Source organism: Tursiops truncatus, chromosome 9, assembly GCF_011762595.2.
Source record: "Tursiops truncatus isolate mTurTru1 chromosome 9, mTurTru1.mat.Y, whole genome shotgun sequence".
In the NCBI taxonomy this organism is placed as follows: domain Eukaryota; kingdom Metazoa; phylum Chordata; class Mammalia; order Artiodactyla; family Delphinidae; genus Tursiops; species Tursiops truncatus.
The window spans coordinates 1,925,313-1,944,266 of record NC_047042.1 but is presented as its reverse complement, the minus strand read 5'-3'; the positions used below and the strand labels follow the sequence as shown (position 1 = coordinate 1,944,266).

The 18,954-nt window shown below is 41.9% G+C and overlaps 1 protein-coding gene across 4 annotated transcripts in view; it reads right to left on the bottom strand.

The window, feature by feature from the left end:
* Positions 1–18,954, bottom strand: part of VWC2 (von Willebrand factor C domain containing 2) — a 117,425-nt gene that overhangs the window by 78,812 nt on the left and 19,659 nt on the right. For 3 of the 4 annotated variants that reach the window (XM_073809479.1, XM_073809480.1, XM_019939610.3), the window contains one exon: positions 14,240–14,369. In XM_073809479.1, the coding sequence (XP_073665580.1) occupies positions 14,240–14,369 (130 nt within the window). Of the gene's footprint in view, positions 1–10,494; positions 11,340–14,239; positions 14,370–18,954 lie in introns of those variants that run through there. The other variant, XM_019939616.3, reaches the window with a different exon arrangement.

Sequence of the window (18,954 nt, the reverse complement as noted above, 5' to 3'; positions counted from 1 at the left end):
CCAAGGGGCGGCAAGGGGGGCTTCAAAAATCTAATTATTAGGAGATAAATGAATTTGGGGCTTTTAGGGGGGAATGTTTGGGGCTTTTCGTAAATATTAATCACATGTATTTTGTTTGCTAAGGCATATCCCTCCTTCAAATGACAGATATATAACAGGTTTTAATTTGCAAAGGCAAGTTCATATATATTCTCCCCTATCTATTCCCTTTCACAGATAAGGAAAGTGAGGTCCAGATGTGGCAGCAGCAGAGGGTGGGTGGAACCAGAGCCAGCAACCCTGCCGCCAGCTCCAGGCCCCTTGGGGAGGCTCAGATCGCCCTGCCCGGTTTTTATGTTTCTCTCCATGTGTTTTAGAGGAAGGTGATACGGGGTCTTCTCTCTGTTGTTCTTCAAAGAATAAGTGTTTATCTTGTCTTAACTGTTTATCTTGTTAATTTACAGAATGACTTAGTGACATAACAGAAGATGAGGAAAAAAAAGAAGATAACGTCCGAATTAACCAAAGAAAGGAAACTTGTTCTTTCTGTGCCACCAGGGTGGATTGCTGAGTCAGGATGCCTGGGACATCCTGACTAATGTATGCATTAGTGTCAAAGAATAATCAGTTTTAGCACTGAAGTGCTCTTTCAGTCATCTGGTCCAAGTTGGAAAGTACTTATCTCTGAACTGGGCTCCCCAGCCTCTGAACACTGCTGACAAAGAGTTCTAATGGTCAGAAAAGTCTGCCTTGTTTCAAAGTCCACCCATTTTTAGCCTTTCTCTCCAGAGGTGACCTGGATTCAGATGTACCAGCATCTGGTGCTCTCAGGAGGTGAAGTTTAAAGTGTACCTTGGTACCCACCGTGACCTCACCGCCTCAGGGGACCAAAGGTTGCCCAAACAACCGCATTTTTATCCAGGGTTATGAGAGTCAAGTTATAACACAGGTTAAAATACAGACACTCTATTCAGAGGCCTATCATTCTTATTATCTAATATGAGCGCTCTTAAGTAAAGAGTGGTGATGTTTTTCTCTCCTATAATAATGCTTTACTCAGTGATGGCTGACGTGCTTTCCATAGACACTCAGGGAATGTGTGATTAAAGATAAATTCAGTTCACAGCTGTCAGGATTACCAAATTGTAACTACTCTTAAGCGAAGGCATTTGTTTGAGAAAAGATGAGATGCAATTTTCAGAACTGGTGGTTTAGGGGGACCTCCTGGGGTAATGGGCTCTTTTATACCTGGAGCTTATCTTCCTGAAATACAAATAAGAGGCTGGGTTTTGCTGTTAGTGTAAGCAGAATGCATCTTCTGATCAACAGAGAGGGTATTTTGCATCCCGTGGACGCACCCACTGGAAGTCCTGGCTGAGAATATTCATCGCCTTGTTCTCCTGGAGATTGGGCGAGCTGTCCACAGGGCCATGTGTCTCATGCTGTCAGCCACTGACAGCTCATTTCTACCAGAACGCATCCCATGGAAGAGTTCTGGATGCAATTCCAAGCTACCTCTGGTAATGGCACCATTGATCAAGCGGTGGATGGGGTACAGGTATCTGCCTGCCTTGGATGAATGGCTTTACTGTATCTCGTGAAAATTGATTTCCCTTTTGCTGAGGACACAGTCTGGAGGTATCTGAGACCACTGGATTAATGACCAAGTGGCTTTTAACAGATGAATGATGGCGAAGGAGTATGAATGGATAATCTTCTAGAGAACAAAGGGCCTTGCCTGTGAAATACAGCTGGAAATGTATCCTTGTGCCCCTGCCTGGCAGGCCCCAGCTCTGCTTCCACCTCCAGGCCTGCAGGGCTATCCCAGCCCACAAACAGGGGGACCTTCATCCCTCCACTGCCCAGCCACCTCTGGGGCCACAATCCTCCCTGGCCCCCTCAGAGCCTCCTCACCCCTGGGGAAATCACCCCTTCCCCTCCCATGGTCTTTCCCATTGCCATCTTATCTCCTGGCATACAGCAGAGGATCAGTCGATATCTGCTGACTGAATGAATGAAACTCGTCTAAATCCATCATGTTAGTTAATTGTCACAAAACATCCACAGATGTAGCTACACTTAATATGTCCATTTTCCAGAAAGGATACAGAGAAATCAGGTTACTTGATCAGATTCTTACTCTGAAGCCCTCATTGTATAATGGGGCAGTCCAATCACTGGTTTTCACATCAGTGACTTTCAGTAATCAAGAACCATGAAAGTTCTCTTTAAAGTTATTTTGTTAAGAAGGTAGAGAAGTAGAACACATTGTAGGAAAAATAGCATCAAAACACTGTAGAGTTTTCAGTCTTAATATTCAAACAATGGGCACAATGTTCTATAAATTAAATTAATGAAAGGTTAGCGATTTTATCATAGAACCAGAGATTTTACCCTGTGCACGACCTCCTGTAAAACAACATGGCAATATGTACCAGGACGATAAAAATGTTCCAAGCCTTTGACCTAATCATCTCACTCCCGTGACATTATCCTAATGAAATAATTCAAAAGCAAACAGAGGCCACACACATGGTGACGTTTTACTGCAGTATTACTCAGTTTTTTTCCTCTGCTTCCCTCACCACTTTCCTCATCATTCAACGAAAGCAGCAGACAGGTTATTTACAGACCACTTCCCCGTCTAGATGGTGAGCTCATAAGGGCAGGAACCAGAACCTGACTCATCTTTGTATTTGATGTAAAATATATAATAAGTGCCTCTAACTTTCATAAAAGCAATACATAAGCGCACACCCACACACATACATACACACAGACTCCTCTAAATCTAAAAAAAGAACCCAGCATTCAACAAAAGAGCCAAAAGTTCAACAAAAGGACATGCTTAATTACATCAGAAGACATGTGATTTGGGTTCTGGGTTGTGAGAAGGACACACAGGGGAATTAACCTCCTGTAGGAAACAGGACAGAGAAGGTTTTCCAGGTGAGGACATTTGAGTGCCAGTCTTTATAAAAAGGGGGAGACTGGGAAGGGACTCCAGGCGGGTCCTCAGCAAGTTCAAAGGGCACGATGCAGACTGGAAGTGGCCAAGCCTCGTGGAGGCTGGTCTGTGGCCTGAGCCCGAGACTGGTCTAAAATCCACAGCCAAATGCACCCAGACTCTAGGAAACATGCAGATAAAGCCACGGCCATACACTTTCTGCCTAGGTTCATGTGAGCACCTAACTCACGAAAGCACTTCATCGTGATAACTGGGTAGCAACGACTTCAGGGCAGGCTGTGTCTAACTTGATTTATTTATCTTAAAAATTAAGGTTTTGCCCCAATGTTTGCAAACAAAAGTGTCATTTTAAGCTATTCACAAATTTGCAAAGAGGAGCTGCTAATTCAAAGGTCTCCAGAGGAAATGAAAACAAACTAAGTTCCTGAAATCAAGAGATCAGCCCCGACCCAACCCTTCTCTATGTCTAACTTGTCAGAAGTGAGCAGACCTGAGAGCCGTCTGCACTCAGGACACCCAGCATCTTCACCTGGCTTAGACCTCTGCAAACCCAGAGCTGATCTTAGTTCACAGTTCACGAAGGAGGAGGAACACCATGGGGCACGCAAGTGCTTCTCTAAAGCATAAGTATCGATGCTCACTGGGCTCTGTGAGGATTCATGGAATACGAACTGAATCTTTACTCCCACTAAACCAAAATGTAAGTAAACACACGGATAAGAAATCCGCTAGCACCTTGGAGTTAAGTTCTTGGTCTACATTGGGAAACACTAACAAGAAGGTGAATAAAGCTTTGACATTAAAAAAATCTAGTTAGCATGCCATTTGCATCAACATGGATGGACCTAGAGATTATTATACTAAGTGAACTAAGTCAGAAAGAGAAAGACAGCATATGATATCACTTACATGTGGAATCTAAACTACGATACAAATCAACGTATCTATGAAACAAAAACAGACTCAGAGACATAAAGAACAGACGTGTGGTTGCCGAGGGGGAGCGGGGAGGGAGAAGGAAGGAGTGAGAGCTTTGGATTAGCAGATGTAATCTATATACAGGATGGATAAACAACAAAGTCCTACTGTACAGCACAGGGAACTATATTCAATATCCTGTAACAAACGATAATGGAAAAGAATATAAAAAAGAATATATATATAAAACTGAGTTACTTTGGTGTACAGAAGAAATTAACACAACAGTGTAAATCAACTGTACTTCAATAAAATTGAAAAAAAGATAAGCACACTGAACCAGGAAAAAATATACCATATGGCTTATATCAGCAAGTTACAAAATCACTGTGATCAGATTTAAATTCTCTTCATTTTAGTTTTTTTTAACATAAAAAATAAGGCCAATAATAAACACTTCTACACCTCCAGAGACTGTAAATTGGTATGAGAAAAAAACTTTATTTAGGTATTATTTTTTAGGAAAATTGCTTATTAGGAAGTCATTTCCTCTGGGGTGTTTCTCTGTGTAGGTGATATTTATTAAGTTTCTCTTTTCTGCTTCGGCTGCTAGAAAACTTATTGTCAACTCTGCAGACCGTCTTTAACAACGAGTTGTTATGAAACACAGGGTGATGGGGAGCATGTGTCTATACTAACTTTTTCTCACTTGCCATTCAACAGCCATTTTTTCTCTGCCCTGAGATTTCAATTTTTAAAATATTACATACTACATATTTCTATAAACTCTAAAATCTCTAGAAAAACAACAAAAATGCATCAAAATCTCAAAAAGATCTCATTCATGCCTAAAACTGCACAGCTCCACTGTGTGCTTCTCTTATTAAACTTGACTGGGGGGAAAAATTTTTAAAAAGTGAGAAAATGAGCACCTCAAAGCAGTGGTTCTCCAAGGTGGTCCCAAGACCAGCAGCACCAAAAACACCAAGGGAGGCACATATTAAAAATGCAAATTCTCAGGCTCCAGGCCAGACCAGCTGGATCAGGAACTCTGGGGAGGGGGTGCGTCAGTGAATCTGTGTTATAACAAGTCCTGGAGGTGATGCTCACCAGGGTTGAGCTGGGTGAACCCTGCCTCCTGGGCTCTGGGATCCCAGAAGAGCACAATACCTGCATGAGATCTGGATGTACCCAGCGACCTCCATTCTCCCTGCATCTGCAGCCCCGTGTCCTGGGAAGTTGGGTCATTATGAGGGAGAGTCTAGAATGACATGGGGGAGTGCAGCACTGAAGGGGTCAGAGAGGTGTCCACACCGCGAGTGAAGAATACAGAAGAGGGGTTTGTGTGGGCTGTACGTCTGTGTCATGCACGGGGCTCCAGAGCACAGGAAGTCTAGAAAACCCCATGGGCCTCTTTGGGTTTGTGTGTCTGCAACCCTTTATGGCCTCCTAGCTCTTCAAGGTCCATAACGGTATATACTTAGAAGGGCCTCAGCTTCTACAGGCTTAATGAAAAGATTTCATAGTTATCAAAGGCACCAGTACAGGGTTTGAAAAGGCACTTTCTCAGGGAAGATGAAAAGATGTGTAATCAAGGCTGGCCTTAGAATTCAATCAAAGGAAATTACAAAAATTTCACCTGTCTATCTTTTAAAGAGACTATCCATATTTTTAGCAGCTTTATCGAGGTATATTTTAAACACCATAAAACTCACCCCTTCTAAGTGTACAATTTAATGATCTTAGTAATCAACCCAGTTAATAAACATTCTCTCACCTCAGTAAATTCCCTCCTGCCCATCTGTGATTAATTCCCCTCTTTGATCCTAGATCTAGGCCACCACTGAGGGGCTTTCTCCCTGTGTAAATTTGCCTTCACTAGACATTCCAAATAAGTAGAATCATACAATATGTGGTCTTTGCAACTAGCTTCTTTCATTTAGGATGTTTTTGAGGTTCATGCATTTTGTAGCATATACTTATCATTTGCTGATCTCTTTTTATTGGTGGATCTTCATTGCGTGGATATAATCACGTTGTTTATCCATTCACCAGCTGATGGACTTTTGGGTTATTTCTATTTATTTTTGGCTACAAAGGATAATATTGCTATGAATATTTACCTACACACCTTTGCATAGACATGTGTTCAGTTTCCTGGGATTGAATTCCAGGATGCAATTGCTAGGATAGATAAAAGTTTTTGTTTCACTGTTTAAGAAAATGTCAAACTGTTTTCCAAAGCATATGGACCATTCCCACCAGAAATACTTGAGGGCTCCAGTTTCTCCACATCTGTGCCAACACCTGATGTTGTCTATCTTTTTGATTAGAACCATTCTAGAGGGGGTATACTGTTATCCCACTGTGCCTTTAATTTTTGAGGACCAAGGAGGTTGAGCATATTTTTATGTGCTTATTTACCATTTGTTTACCTTCTTCACTGAATTGTCTGTTCAAATCCTCTGTCCATTTTTTATTGGGGTTGTTCATCTTCTTATTGAGTTGTATGAGTTCTTTATATATACTGGATACAAGACTTATCAGGTATATAATTTGTAAACATTTTCTCACTGTCTGTAGCTTATATTTTCATTTTTGTAATGAGGTGCTTTGAAATGTGAAAGCTTTTAATTTCTATGATATTCAATTTATCAGTTTTTTTCCCTTTCATGAGTTGTGATTTTGGTGTTGAATCTAAGAACTCTTTGCCCAACCTAAGGTCATGAAGATGTTCTATTTTTAATAATATAAAAATTATATAGTTTAAACTCTTACATTTAGGTCTGTGATTCATTTTGAGTTAGTGTTTGTATATGGGGTGATCTAAGTAAGGATGTAAGTTAATTTTTTTCTTTTTTTCACAAGGGTGTCTTATAACCCCAGCACCATTTGTTGAAAAGGATGTTCTTTCATTCTTTCCCTGTTGAAATGCCTTAGTATCTTGGTGAAAAATAAATAGGTAAGGATTTACATTCTGCGTTTATTTCTAGACTTTCAATTCTGTTCCATTATTGCACGTCTATCCTTACACCAATACCACCGTATATTGATTATTAAGATTTTATAATATGTTATGAAATTGGATAGTGCAAATTCTCCAGTTTTGTTCATTTTCAAATTGTTTTGTCTATCCTTTATGATCCATAGGAATTTGAAGATCAGCTTGTCAATTTCTACCCAAAAAGTGTGTTGGGATTTGTATAGAATTTCATTGAATTTATAGATCAATTTGGCGACAACTGCAATCTTGATGATATTAAGACTTCTACTCATAAAATGTCTCTCCATTTATTTATATCTCTTTTCAGTAATAATGTGTAGCTTTCAGTGTATAAATCTTGCACATCTGTTGGTAATTTATTCCTTAGTATTCTATTCTTTTTGATGCTATTACAAGTGGAGCTATTTTCTCAATTTCTTTTTTATTGTCCATTGCTAGTGGTTCACTGCTTGCTACAAAAAATGACTTTGTATACATTAATCTGATGTTATTCTTCATTAGTTCTAATAGTTGCGTGTGTGTGTGTGTGTGTGTAATCCTTGGAATTTTTCAAATATTTTTCATGACATCTCTGAGTAAAGGCAATTTTACCTCTTAATTTGCTTTATTGTATTTTTTTTCTTTCTTTCTTCCTCTTTTTAACCCCACCATGTAGAACCTCCACTACAGTAGTGGATAAAAGTGGCAAAAGTGGATATTCTTGCCTTCTCTCTGATCTTATTGGTGAAACATCCAGTCTTTCACCATTAAGTATGATGTTAGCTATAGCTATAGATTATTCATAGTTGCCCTTTATCAGGATAGAAATTTCACTTTTGCTATTTTGTTGAGAGCTTTAATCATGAATGAGTGTTGAATACTGTCAAATACCTCTTCTCCATTTTTTAGGTAATTTTTCTTATTCTTTATCTTTTTGATAATATGCATATTACACTAATTGATTTTTCAGATCATAAACCAACCTTGCATTCCCAGGATAAATTTCACTTGGTTATAGTGTATTATCCCTTTTATGGTGCTGGATTCAGATTGTTAATATTTTGTTAAGGAGTTTTCCATATATAATCATGAAAGAAATTGATCTGTAGTTGTATTTTTGTGTGTGATACCTTTGCTTTGCTTTAGTACCAGGACCATAAAAAACACACAGAATAAATTGAGAAATGTTCCTTCATCTTTATTTCCTGAATGAGTTTGTGAAGGATTGGTGTTATTTTTTTCTTTAAATATTTGACAATATATTTAAAGTGAATCCATGTAGGTTTAGATTTTTATTTGTGGGAAGCTTTTGATTACAAATTTGAATTTTTATTTCTTTTAGGGCAATTCAGAAATGAACTGAGTTAGTCTTAGCAATTTGTGTTCTCTTAGAAATTTGTCCATTTCTTCCAACTCGTTCAATTTGTTGGTATAAAGTTGTTAATAATATCACCTTATATTCCTTTTCATTTTCGTAGGGTCGGTAATAATGTCTCCTCTTTCCATCTTGATTTGTCTCTCTGATTTTTTCTTAGCTTAGTGAAAGTTTTGTCAGTTTTACTGATGTTTTCAAAGTCCCAGGTTTCAAAGAGCTAACTTAACTGAACTAACTTTCTCCTAAGCTTTTCCTATTTTCTATCCTATTTATTTCTGCTCACGTTTTTGTTACTTTCTCTCTTTCACTGTGTGCTATGTTTTTAGAATACTTTGCTCTTCTTCCACTCATTCCTTAGGGTGGAAGCTTACATATTTATTGGAGAGCTTTCTTCTTTTCTGATATAGGTGCTTAAAGCTGTAAATTTCCCTCTAATCACTGCCTTAGCATCATCCCATACATTTTAGTATGGTCTGTTGCCATTTGTACTAGTTCAAAATATTTTCTAATTTCTCTGTGATTTCTTCATTGACACATGGGTTATTCAGAAGTGTGCTATGTAATTTGTAAATATTTGCAAATTTCCCAGATTCCTTCTGTTATCGATTCTGCTGAACTCGGTTATGTTCAAAGAATAAAGTTTGTATGAGTAAGTTCTTTACATTTATTAAGATTTGTTTTATGTCCCGACATATGGTCTACCCTGGAGAATGTCCACCAACTTGAAAAGCATTCTTCAGTGGCTGGGTGCCATGTTCCACATATATGTCAGTTAGGTCAAGTTAGTTGACAGTGTCATTCAAGTCTTCCATATCCTTGCTAATTTTCTGTCTAGATTTTCTGTGAATTATTGAATAGCTTGTTGAAATTTCCAACTATGATTAAGTTTCTATTTCTCCTTTGAATTCTATCAATTTTTATTTTCTGTATTTTGAGGTTCTATTATTAAGTGCATATACATTTTTTTATTTGTTGTCTACAAGTTTTCTGGCTTTATATTCCTCTGATCCTCCCTGACTGCCTTTTTTAAGTTAAATAAATATTTTTTAGTGTGCTATGTTTAATTCCTTTGTTCATTTTCTTAGTGATTGCTCTAAGAATTAAAATATGCATCTTAATTTATCACAATCTACTTCAGATTAATACTAGATTATTTTCACTAAAATAGGAAATCCAATTTATTGTTCTCTCGTGACTCTACACCAAGAGCAGGTCCTATCACAGAACTACAATGTTACAAAAGTAGTGGTGAGTGGCAGCATCCCAGTACATACAACTCAGTGAGAAAACTTGTGTGTATGATTAGTGGAACTAGAAGAAAGACACAGAGGTCCACAGACAGTTGGAATCCCTTTACATTTTTCTTTCTACTTTTCATCTCTACTTTTTCACCTCTCTAGTTTGTTTTTCTGTGTTAGAATGGTTTATTCATTTGTCAGATATATGCATTGCATATATTTTTCCCAACATGTGAGCTGCTTTGCATTGGTTTAGTAATGTTGTTTGATGAACAGAGGTTTTTAGTTTTAATAAAGTCCAATGTATCAGTTCTTTCCATATGGTTAGTGCTTTTAGTATCTTTTAAAATTAACCTTTGCCTAATCAAAATCATAAAGATGTTCTATGTTTTCCTCTGAAAGCATTATTTTAACTTTCATATTTAAATCTGTAATCTATTTGGAACTGTTTTTTTTTGTACAGTGTGAGGAAGAAATCAACATTCATCTTCATATTGCTCCCAACTGACCTAGTAGCATTTATTGGAAAGATCACCCCCTCCCCACTATACTGCAGGATCAGCTTCATCGTGTATCTAGAGGTTTTTCATTCCTAAGTCTTTTCTGACTCTATTCTGCTCTGGTTTGTCAGTCTTTTGATCTTTGAGACAGTACCACAATGTGTTAATCACTTTTACAGTATACATTTTACAGCTTTGCTGTTCTTCTTCTGTATTTCACTGGCCAGTTTTTAACTTGTCTTTCCATGTGGATTTTAAAATCAATTTGGTAACTTGCACAAAAAAAGTCATTGTATTTTTTTTACTGGAATTATGCTGAATACATAGATTTTATTTCTTTAATAGAATAATTTGAGGCTGCTGACATCTTTACATTAGTGAGTTTTCCAATCATGAATATTGTCTATCCTTCCATTTACTGAGGATTTCTTTAATTTCTCTCAATAAATCTTCAAGATTTTTAAGTGTGGCACTCTTGTCCAATTTTGTTACATTTACTTCTAATTATTTGGTATGTACGATGTTATTTGAAAGAGTAGTTTTTAATTCATTTCTATTTGTTTGTTGCTGGTATCTAGACATACAGCTGACTTTTACATATTGATTTTGTAAAACAAACTTGGTATAATCAAGTATTAATTCTGATATTTGTAGTTTCCTTTATTTTTTTTATGGTTAAGATCATGTCATCTTAAATAATGATCAAGTGTTTCCACAAGATTGGTATTATCACTTTGGTAAAAATTTTGGAAAAATGTAATGTTGAAGCCATACGACGGGAGTAGGCTTTTCCTTGTGAGAAGGATCTTGATATGAATCACACACACACGTATCATTCAGTTCTGTCCAACTCACTACATGTGGTTTAATTATGATCTTATCTTACTCTCTGAAATACACAAGAGAAACACAAAAACAACCATGTCCAATTCTTAGTACTTCTCACATGTTTTCCATGAAAGTGCTTCTAATAGTTTGAAGTCTCCATATTTATCTTAAAAATTTCATAAAAGTTTTCATTTTCCTCCAAAAATAGCCATATTCATTTTCTGGTGGAAATAAAGTTCTAAACAACTACCGTCAAGTAGTACTGAATACTTCAGGGAGATATACAATCTCTATACTCAGTGCCTTTGTGCTTTTGGTGTACATATTCCCTCTTGGGTATAATATTCCACGTTGGAGAATCAGCGCTAATCCCAACAAGGCCCTCGTATGTCAACATCAATGTCTTACATTCGTCAGTTTCCTTCCTTTGAATGTTTAAAGTAAGGTAAGGTGCACACAAGCAGGACGGAAGTCTTCTGATCTCCGGCTTGAAGGGAATGTGTGCTGTGAACGTAAGCCTCATCTGAGGTACACCAGCACCAGAGAAAACCTGAAATCCCAAAAGTCAATAGAATACTCACTGTTTGTATCAGTAGGAAAAATCCAAAAACCAGTCCCAAAGAAAAGAAAATCCTTGGGAGATTGATCTATACAAATCAACAAAGTGATTATTTTAAGTTGTATGTTACTTGTGATCATTTATTTATATTCCAGGCATTCTTGATGTCAAACTTTTGTTCCTTTGATGCAAGTGACTTTGGCAGCTTGCAACTGAATCGTGATTTTCCTTTCCATCCAAGCTAAGTCTATCCAAACATTTAATTTTACAAGGCATCACTTCTGATGTCCTGTAATCTGTGATCTATCAGATGTATAACTTTTTCTTATTGAAAACATTGATTTTTGTGCACAGCAGTAGGGATGGACCACTGTCACTTATTCACTAATCTCAACCAATTATTACAGGACTTTCATTTCTGATAGAAACTGTTCTCACTTTTCAAGCAAATTTTTCAGTAAGAATTCCGAACACCATTTGCCCTGTCAAGGTCAGAATACCCTACAGCTAGAGACAGATGAAAGACAGATTATATCTAGTGAATACGTTATAACAAAATTTAAGAGTAAATTTAAATTTACATGATTAGACATTTACATTTATTTCTGGGTGTATTCCTGAAAATAAAAAGTTGTTGCTGTTTTGATATAATTGGATCAAACCTTTGAATACAAATCCTTTTGTATCCTGTAATCTTTCTTAATCTAGTTTTACAAAACATATTCATCCTCCTTCTAAGAATCTTTAATACAATACCCCCAATCCTGCCTTATTTCATTCTATGCTGTCTCTCAAAGTGTAAAGGCAATGGTAGAGCATTTAGAAGTTTGCTATCAGGGCAACAACCATCTCTCTCCCCAAACCATCAGTGCAACAGTAAAACATTCTGTGAATCTCTGACTATACCGTATTTATACAGGTTTTACTTTTGAACACTGTTTGCTTCTTCAAACAATAAAATTAAATCTTAACATTAAAAACTGAATCAACCAGAAATAAGTGACTTTAAATCTTTATAAAATTTTAACATATCCACACAGGATAAAGAATTAATTCAAATAATTTCTAAGTTCTCTAACTCTATACCCTAAGTGGGATATATCTTAAGGGCAAAAAGAACTGCAAAAAAATCTTGAACTTTAACCAGTAGGTTTCATGCTGGTTGTGGTATAAATAGAAGGTATCCTGTGTGTATTATGAAAAAGAACAAATAAGCAAATGTATTGACAGTGTTGGGTGATATACAGAGATAGGGAGAGACGGGGACAGAGACAGAGCTCAAAAGAGATAAAGCAAATAAAACGGCAAAATGTGAATAATAGGTAAATACAGTGAAGGGTATACCTCTGTTCTTTGTGCTATTTATCAACTTTTCTGTAGGTCTGAAACCTTTCTAAAGTTTCGGGGATTGAAAATATCCTCAAGGATGGAAATCATGTCTTTCCATCTTTTGTAAACATCGAAACGAGGATTCCCTGTCTAAGGCCAAAACTTTGTGTTTATTTTTTTGTCATAACTGACAAGAGCCACACAATATCTTGCATGCTTAAGATGCCAACTATTTGAGCCACTTATATTCAAGCCATTCACTAAGTATCACTGACTCGGGAAGGCTCAGTCATGCCGCCTCGTGCAGTGTGCTGCAGCCTGGACCTCAGTCGTTGCGGTCTCCTCACCAACCCCAGGCACCAGCGCCCCCTCCCCATGCTTACTTCACTCCACACCACCGGTGGAGAGGCTGCCACCGTCCTGCTTCCACAGAAGCTTCACATCCTCTTCTATTGATTCCTTTCAAGAGTTTTAAAATTTCTTGTGGTGAAATCTGGGTATCTGTGTGCACTTGGTGAAAGGCATCCGTGGAACCTCACAGCCCACACAGTGGGCATGACTGCAGAATCTCAGAATTGCAGACACTAATAGCAGCCCCGTGTAACCGTCAGCCACTGACAAAGCCCACACCACACGGCCTGATGTCCAGCAACCCCACAGATGACGAGCTGATAACATCACAGGTGAGCCCCTCCCGTCTCTGAAACGCTCAGGTCATGGAGTTGCCTTCTTCTTTTTGAGACACTCTGCCCTGGCTTCGTCCTAGCACCGTGGCCTTGGGGCCACACAGAGACGGCCCAACCCTCTCCCAAGGCAGTACCCGCATGTACTTGAAGATGTGGTCTTATGTCCAGAGTCTGCTCTCTTCCAAGCTGCGCTCAACTGCTTCATCCAACCACCATCCTGAGCCACGGGTCTTCATCCCATCCTCCCTGGGAACCCACTCTTCTCAACACCCTCTTAAAGTGAAGCCTGGATGCACGCCACATCGCAGGTACAAAGTACTTATCCTTTAGGATGAGGAAACACTCTCCCTTGCTAACCAAAGCCATCCTGCCATTTTTCTTTCACAAAGCAGACAAGGCTTTTGATCTCCCCCAGGCTCTCACTGGGAGTAAGAGGGGGTTCTCTTCCTGCCAATGTTGCTTATGAAAAATATTCAACGATGTTTCACGTTTAATCCACTTAGTAATGAAAAGTAAATAAGCCCAACCGGCATGTTTGATTTGTCTCGGAAAGAGAGAAACTGCTTTGCAAGAACAAACAAAGTTAAATTAAAATAAGCGACTCTCCTCAAGAGTGGAAATTGGATTTTCCCCCAAAGAACTAAACGTGTGTAAAACACTGTGCTGACACCGATAAGACAGAGCAGGCCTTACTGGAGCCCAGCTCCCGCGGGTCCCCGGGGCCCAGAGGGCAGGGACCCGCGTGCAAGGGCGTGGATGCAAATACTGAAACTCACATGCCTCCCGCAGTGTATCCCGCACTGCATCCCGTGGTTCATCGGCGGGAAGCGCGCAGGGACCCCTGCGTGGTCGCGGGCCGGACGCGCATCCACCTACCGTTTTTGCAGATTGGGCAGCACTGGTCGGGCTCGTACACGGGGTCCACGCACTCGGTCTGTGGACACGCGGACACCGCGCACAGCACTTCCCCGCTGGCCTCGCAGCGACACCGCTCGCACGGCGACACCTGCAACACAGGCCACGGTCAGGGCAGTGTCTCCATCCTCGGCCCTGAACGTCAGGCACTCACCAGCCCCGGGGTTCCAGAGCGTGAGGACGGGACTGGGGCTGAGCAGGCTCCCCTGGGGGGAAGGAGGGGCACACTGGTGGGGCTCAATCCCTCCCAGCTCCACACCCGAGCCTCTGTATTTTTATCAACCCACATAGTGAGCTTCTTTATAAGCTTTCTGTTGAAGAAAGGGTTTTGTTTCTTAAAAAATTAAATAACACGTCATATTGAATTCTTGCCCAGCCACGCATCCTGCAGGTGAACCCTTTTCCCACAGCTCTGCCCAGGGCCACCCAGTCAGCCCAGCCCGCCCCCAGCATCTCTGCTGTGAGAAGACAGCAGAGCAGGGCAGGAAGGGCGGGGTAAAGGAAGGAGAAACGGGGGGCTTCTCAGGGCCGGGGACCCGGCGGGGAGCCGTCCCAACGTGATCTCATGTCAGTCTCATGAGATCAATACTAAACACCCCTACTAACATGATCGCCCTAGTTTCTGGAGAGGAAACTGAGACCCAGAGGCATCAGGCCACCGGCTGTGGGCAGACCTTTCATCCGAGACAGGGCTCCGGCTCGAGTCCAAGGCCTCTCAGGGGTCGTCACCCAGCGTCACCATGGCCTTCATCTCCAGGCTCCAACTGGCCTTGCTGCACTTTCCAGCCACTGGCCCCAATTCTACCTTTTTGGGTGGCTCCAATCAAGCGTAATGGCCATTCCTGGCAACGCTGGACACTGCCAACAAATCCTCCTGTAGCGACTCAGGCTGGCCGTGACGGGGATGATTCCTTTTTTCCTGGAAACCACCCACAGAGTGATTTTTCATCTGGGGTGACCCATGCCAAAGCAGAAACAGCACATGTGGACCCAGCAATCGGGACTTGTGATGTGGAAATACGTGCTTTAAAGGACAGTGTGGATGGGGTACCAAACAGTCTTCTGGGCAGGGAGGCCCCACTTGACTTTTGCGTGCAACACGAGTGGCACGACCAGCACTGCGCAAACAGCACTCGCGGGTGCTCCCTTGGTCTATACCGTGCAAAAACCCCAAACTGCAAACTCCACCAAGTGGTCTGGTTACTGCATGAAGCAAAAGCTCAATTTGTACTGAAAGGCGCTAGACCACTGTCTGGCTGGGAGTCACGACTTAGGGGTGTGTGTGTGTGTGTGTGTGTGTGTGTGTGTGTTCACGCTTCGAAAGTAACAAAAGAAAGAAAACACTGAGAAGAAAACTTTAGAGTGGCCCGGGACAAAATCTTGACCCGGTCTGCATTATAGCCTTAGAAGTTAAAAATCAATCTTACAACAACGTAAAGGCACGTTTTTGAGAAGCGGTGCTGGCACAAGAAGGTTCTCTCGCTACCATAACAAGCGTCTCTCTGCCAACGCTCTCCTCCTGTCCTTGTCTCCTACCAGTTCTCTTGTCAGCCTGTAGCATCCTTGTGTCCAGGGTGGGTTTACTCAGCAAGCAGGATAAGAAAAGGATTCGGAATTCTAAAAGCAGAGACCCTGAGTTGCACAGGATGTAACCGAGCAGGACCCTATGGGTCCTTCCCCAAATAGACCCTCACCCATGTCCTCAGCCTGTCTTTTGTCTGTAGAAAAACTTTAGCCAAAGAGTAAATTTAATCAGAGAAGTGAGAACATGCAGAAAGAAAGGGAAACAGTCAAGCAAGACAAAATAATACTTTAGCCATTAAACAAAGTCAAGGACCTTTAACTTAGCTCCTCCTCAAGCCCTGTAGACAATATTCTGAGCCGTGTCCTTTGACCTGTTTTGCAGATACTGACATCCCCACCGGGTGGGAGAAGTTAGCTGCAAGCTGCTCACCAGCACGGAGACCCCAGACCAGCTGGAGCCAGGAGGTTGCTGATGCCGACTCCCGATGACCTCACCAGCAGCCAATCAGAAGAATGTCCAGGAGCTGACCACGCCCTCTGCTTCTGGAACACTGTAAGACTCCTCACTGCCCCCTCCAGGGCGGGACACACAGTCTGGAGGGCACTCGCCCTCTGGGTCAGACGGTGGGGAGGCAGCCCCTGCCCCGGGTGAGGTGAGGACGGTCCCATCTGGAGGGCTGGATAGTCAGGAAGGAGCAAAGAGGGCCGGGGATGACTGGGGTCTGTCCTCAAGAAAGGAGCACGGCCCTTCCTGTTCTGGAAGGCTGTGGGCAGACCTTTCATCAGAGACAGGGCTCCGGCTCGAGTTCAAGGCCCTTCCCACCCCCTTCTTGTTCTGCAGGGGGCAGGAAAAAGCCCCATTTCGGTTTGGAATTTGAAAGGAGAGAAGGGCCCTTCTGTCCTGTCCCCAGGACAGGGCTTCAGGAGAACAACAAAGATGCAACTCCAAATCAGAAAGGTATCGTCACAGGCCCCGAGGGGCCCCTCCTGGGCAGGCCTGCAAACGAAACCCTCCTCCCGCTCTGGGCCTGAAACATCGCCCTCTCCCACCACAGAGCCATGCTCAAACCACACACGCAGCCAGGACTGCTAAATTCTGAAAGGTCTGCAGCATGCTCAGAACTTGAACTGTGGGTCTTACTATCGCTACACACTTGGAAATCCTGGTTCAACTATGGGGAGATTTGCTTACTTCTCAGAAATCACAATTGAGGCTTACAGTGAGGGTCACGAGTGTGTGTGTGTCCCTCCCCGGCCTCAGCTCCCAGCCCTGCTCTGTCTGCCCCAGCCCACTCGTGTGGCTGGGATCCACCCCACACCCCATGGTAGCAGGTGGGGCAGCCAGCTCCGGTGTCTGGGACCCTGGTGGGACGTCAGCCTGCCCAGACTGTGACTGGATTCCACATGCTGCTCTGATTCCAGGCACCAGGTCTGAGCGTCACCCCAGCCGAAGAGCCCTCAGATACCAGCTCAAGCACCAGAAGGCCTCCTGTCGACCCATGTTCTCTGTCCTTCTGTGCAAACGGAAGGTAAGAATGCCCAGTGCATTGCTGGATCTGCGAGCAGGAACATGAGCTTCTAGGGTGTGTTTCTGCAATCCCGCCTGCTAGCAATAGCCACCTACACCTTGTATAACACGCCTAATGACAGAAATGCCATCCTCTGCAATCTTCCGGTTACAAATCAAGTTTTGTACAGAACTTAGATGGAGCACCTAGAGGAACACCCGGGCATCTGGGGAAGAGGAGCCATTCTCAAGGTACCCACTATGGGCTGGAGTAGTCAACCGCTGTGCTGGAGGAAAAGAGCACAGTCTTGCAGAATTGGGAGTGAGAGTAAAGAGAAGCTCTGTGCTCTTCATTCATTCATCCCAATCCTGAGCCCAGACCGATGAGACCCACTTGTGCTAGTTCCAGGCAGGTAGGAACATGGGTGATGGCTGGGGGGGAGGAGGGGGAGGGGTTAGGAAGGCTGGCAAAGGGCCAGCGCCTGGACCAGCCTCGGATCCAGGTACTGATGCTGAGGGCTCTGCTGAGGGCTCTCACTGGCCCCCTCTGCTTTCAGAGTCACCCCAGTGACTGTGGCTTAGGAACGACAGTGCTGCAACGTGGGTCTAACCTGAAGCAAAACCATGCAGAACAGACACGTCTGAGCATGCTTTCCACGAAGCAGCCGTGAATACAAAGTGCACAGCAGAGGGGAAAGAAAGATCTTAACTTGATGGCAGCTAAAGTATTTTCACAATTAGTTAGACCCTCGGAATGCGCAGTAATGATATACATGTCCGTATCACATGTACGTAGGCAGTTAAGGCCTGTAAAATACATATTGAGCCGGTTTCTAAACAGCTAAGTAGGAACGAGCAATCTAATTTACGTGGGAAACACTTCTCAGATGTAGAATGAGGCCTTCCTAATGGAAACCGCTTACAGTCAGGGCCTCGTACATAAAAGGATCTACACGAAGTAAGTGGTCGTTTGGGAGGAGCTTCTGTACTAGCTGCTTGTTAGCAGTTGTATTTTATCTCATATATTTCACATTTATGGACTCTGGTGCAGTTAGATAGCTATCTATAAGGAGCTTTGCCTTGTGTCATTTCATAACCATGAGAAGGACCAGGCTCTGAAATACAGCAGAAGGCAGGTTGAATTTGAATCTCACTCTTGTCTGTGTCCCAAATGTCTTTGCATTCTGGAAGGCAGAAACTTATTTCATACATGTACTCTTTCTTGTCTGGTTTCTTGTACTCAGCATAGTTATTTTGAGATGCATCTGTGCTGTTTCCTGTCATTCCTTTTTGACAATATTCCATTGTATAGACATGCTACAGTTTGTTTATCCATTTACTTGTTTATGGACATTTGGGTTGTTTCTAGTTTGGGGCTGTTACCCATCAAGCTGCTATGAAAATTCATGCACAAAAAAAAGAAACTAATTTCCAGACACTTCCTCCTGCTCTATCCTGCCTACACAGCTGCACCTTCCACACCCAGCAGAATGCCCACCTACTTGGAAAGGCCAACATACTTTTCTTAAATCCAGCTTCAACACATCTTTCTGTCCTGAGCTGCCAGAAAAGGCCAGTGGCCTGGGTGAGAACTCAAAGATGCCTTGTATCACCAGAATCCTGCTCTCTGACGAGCAACCACCAT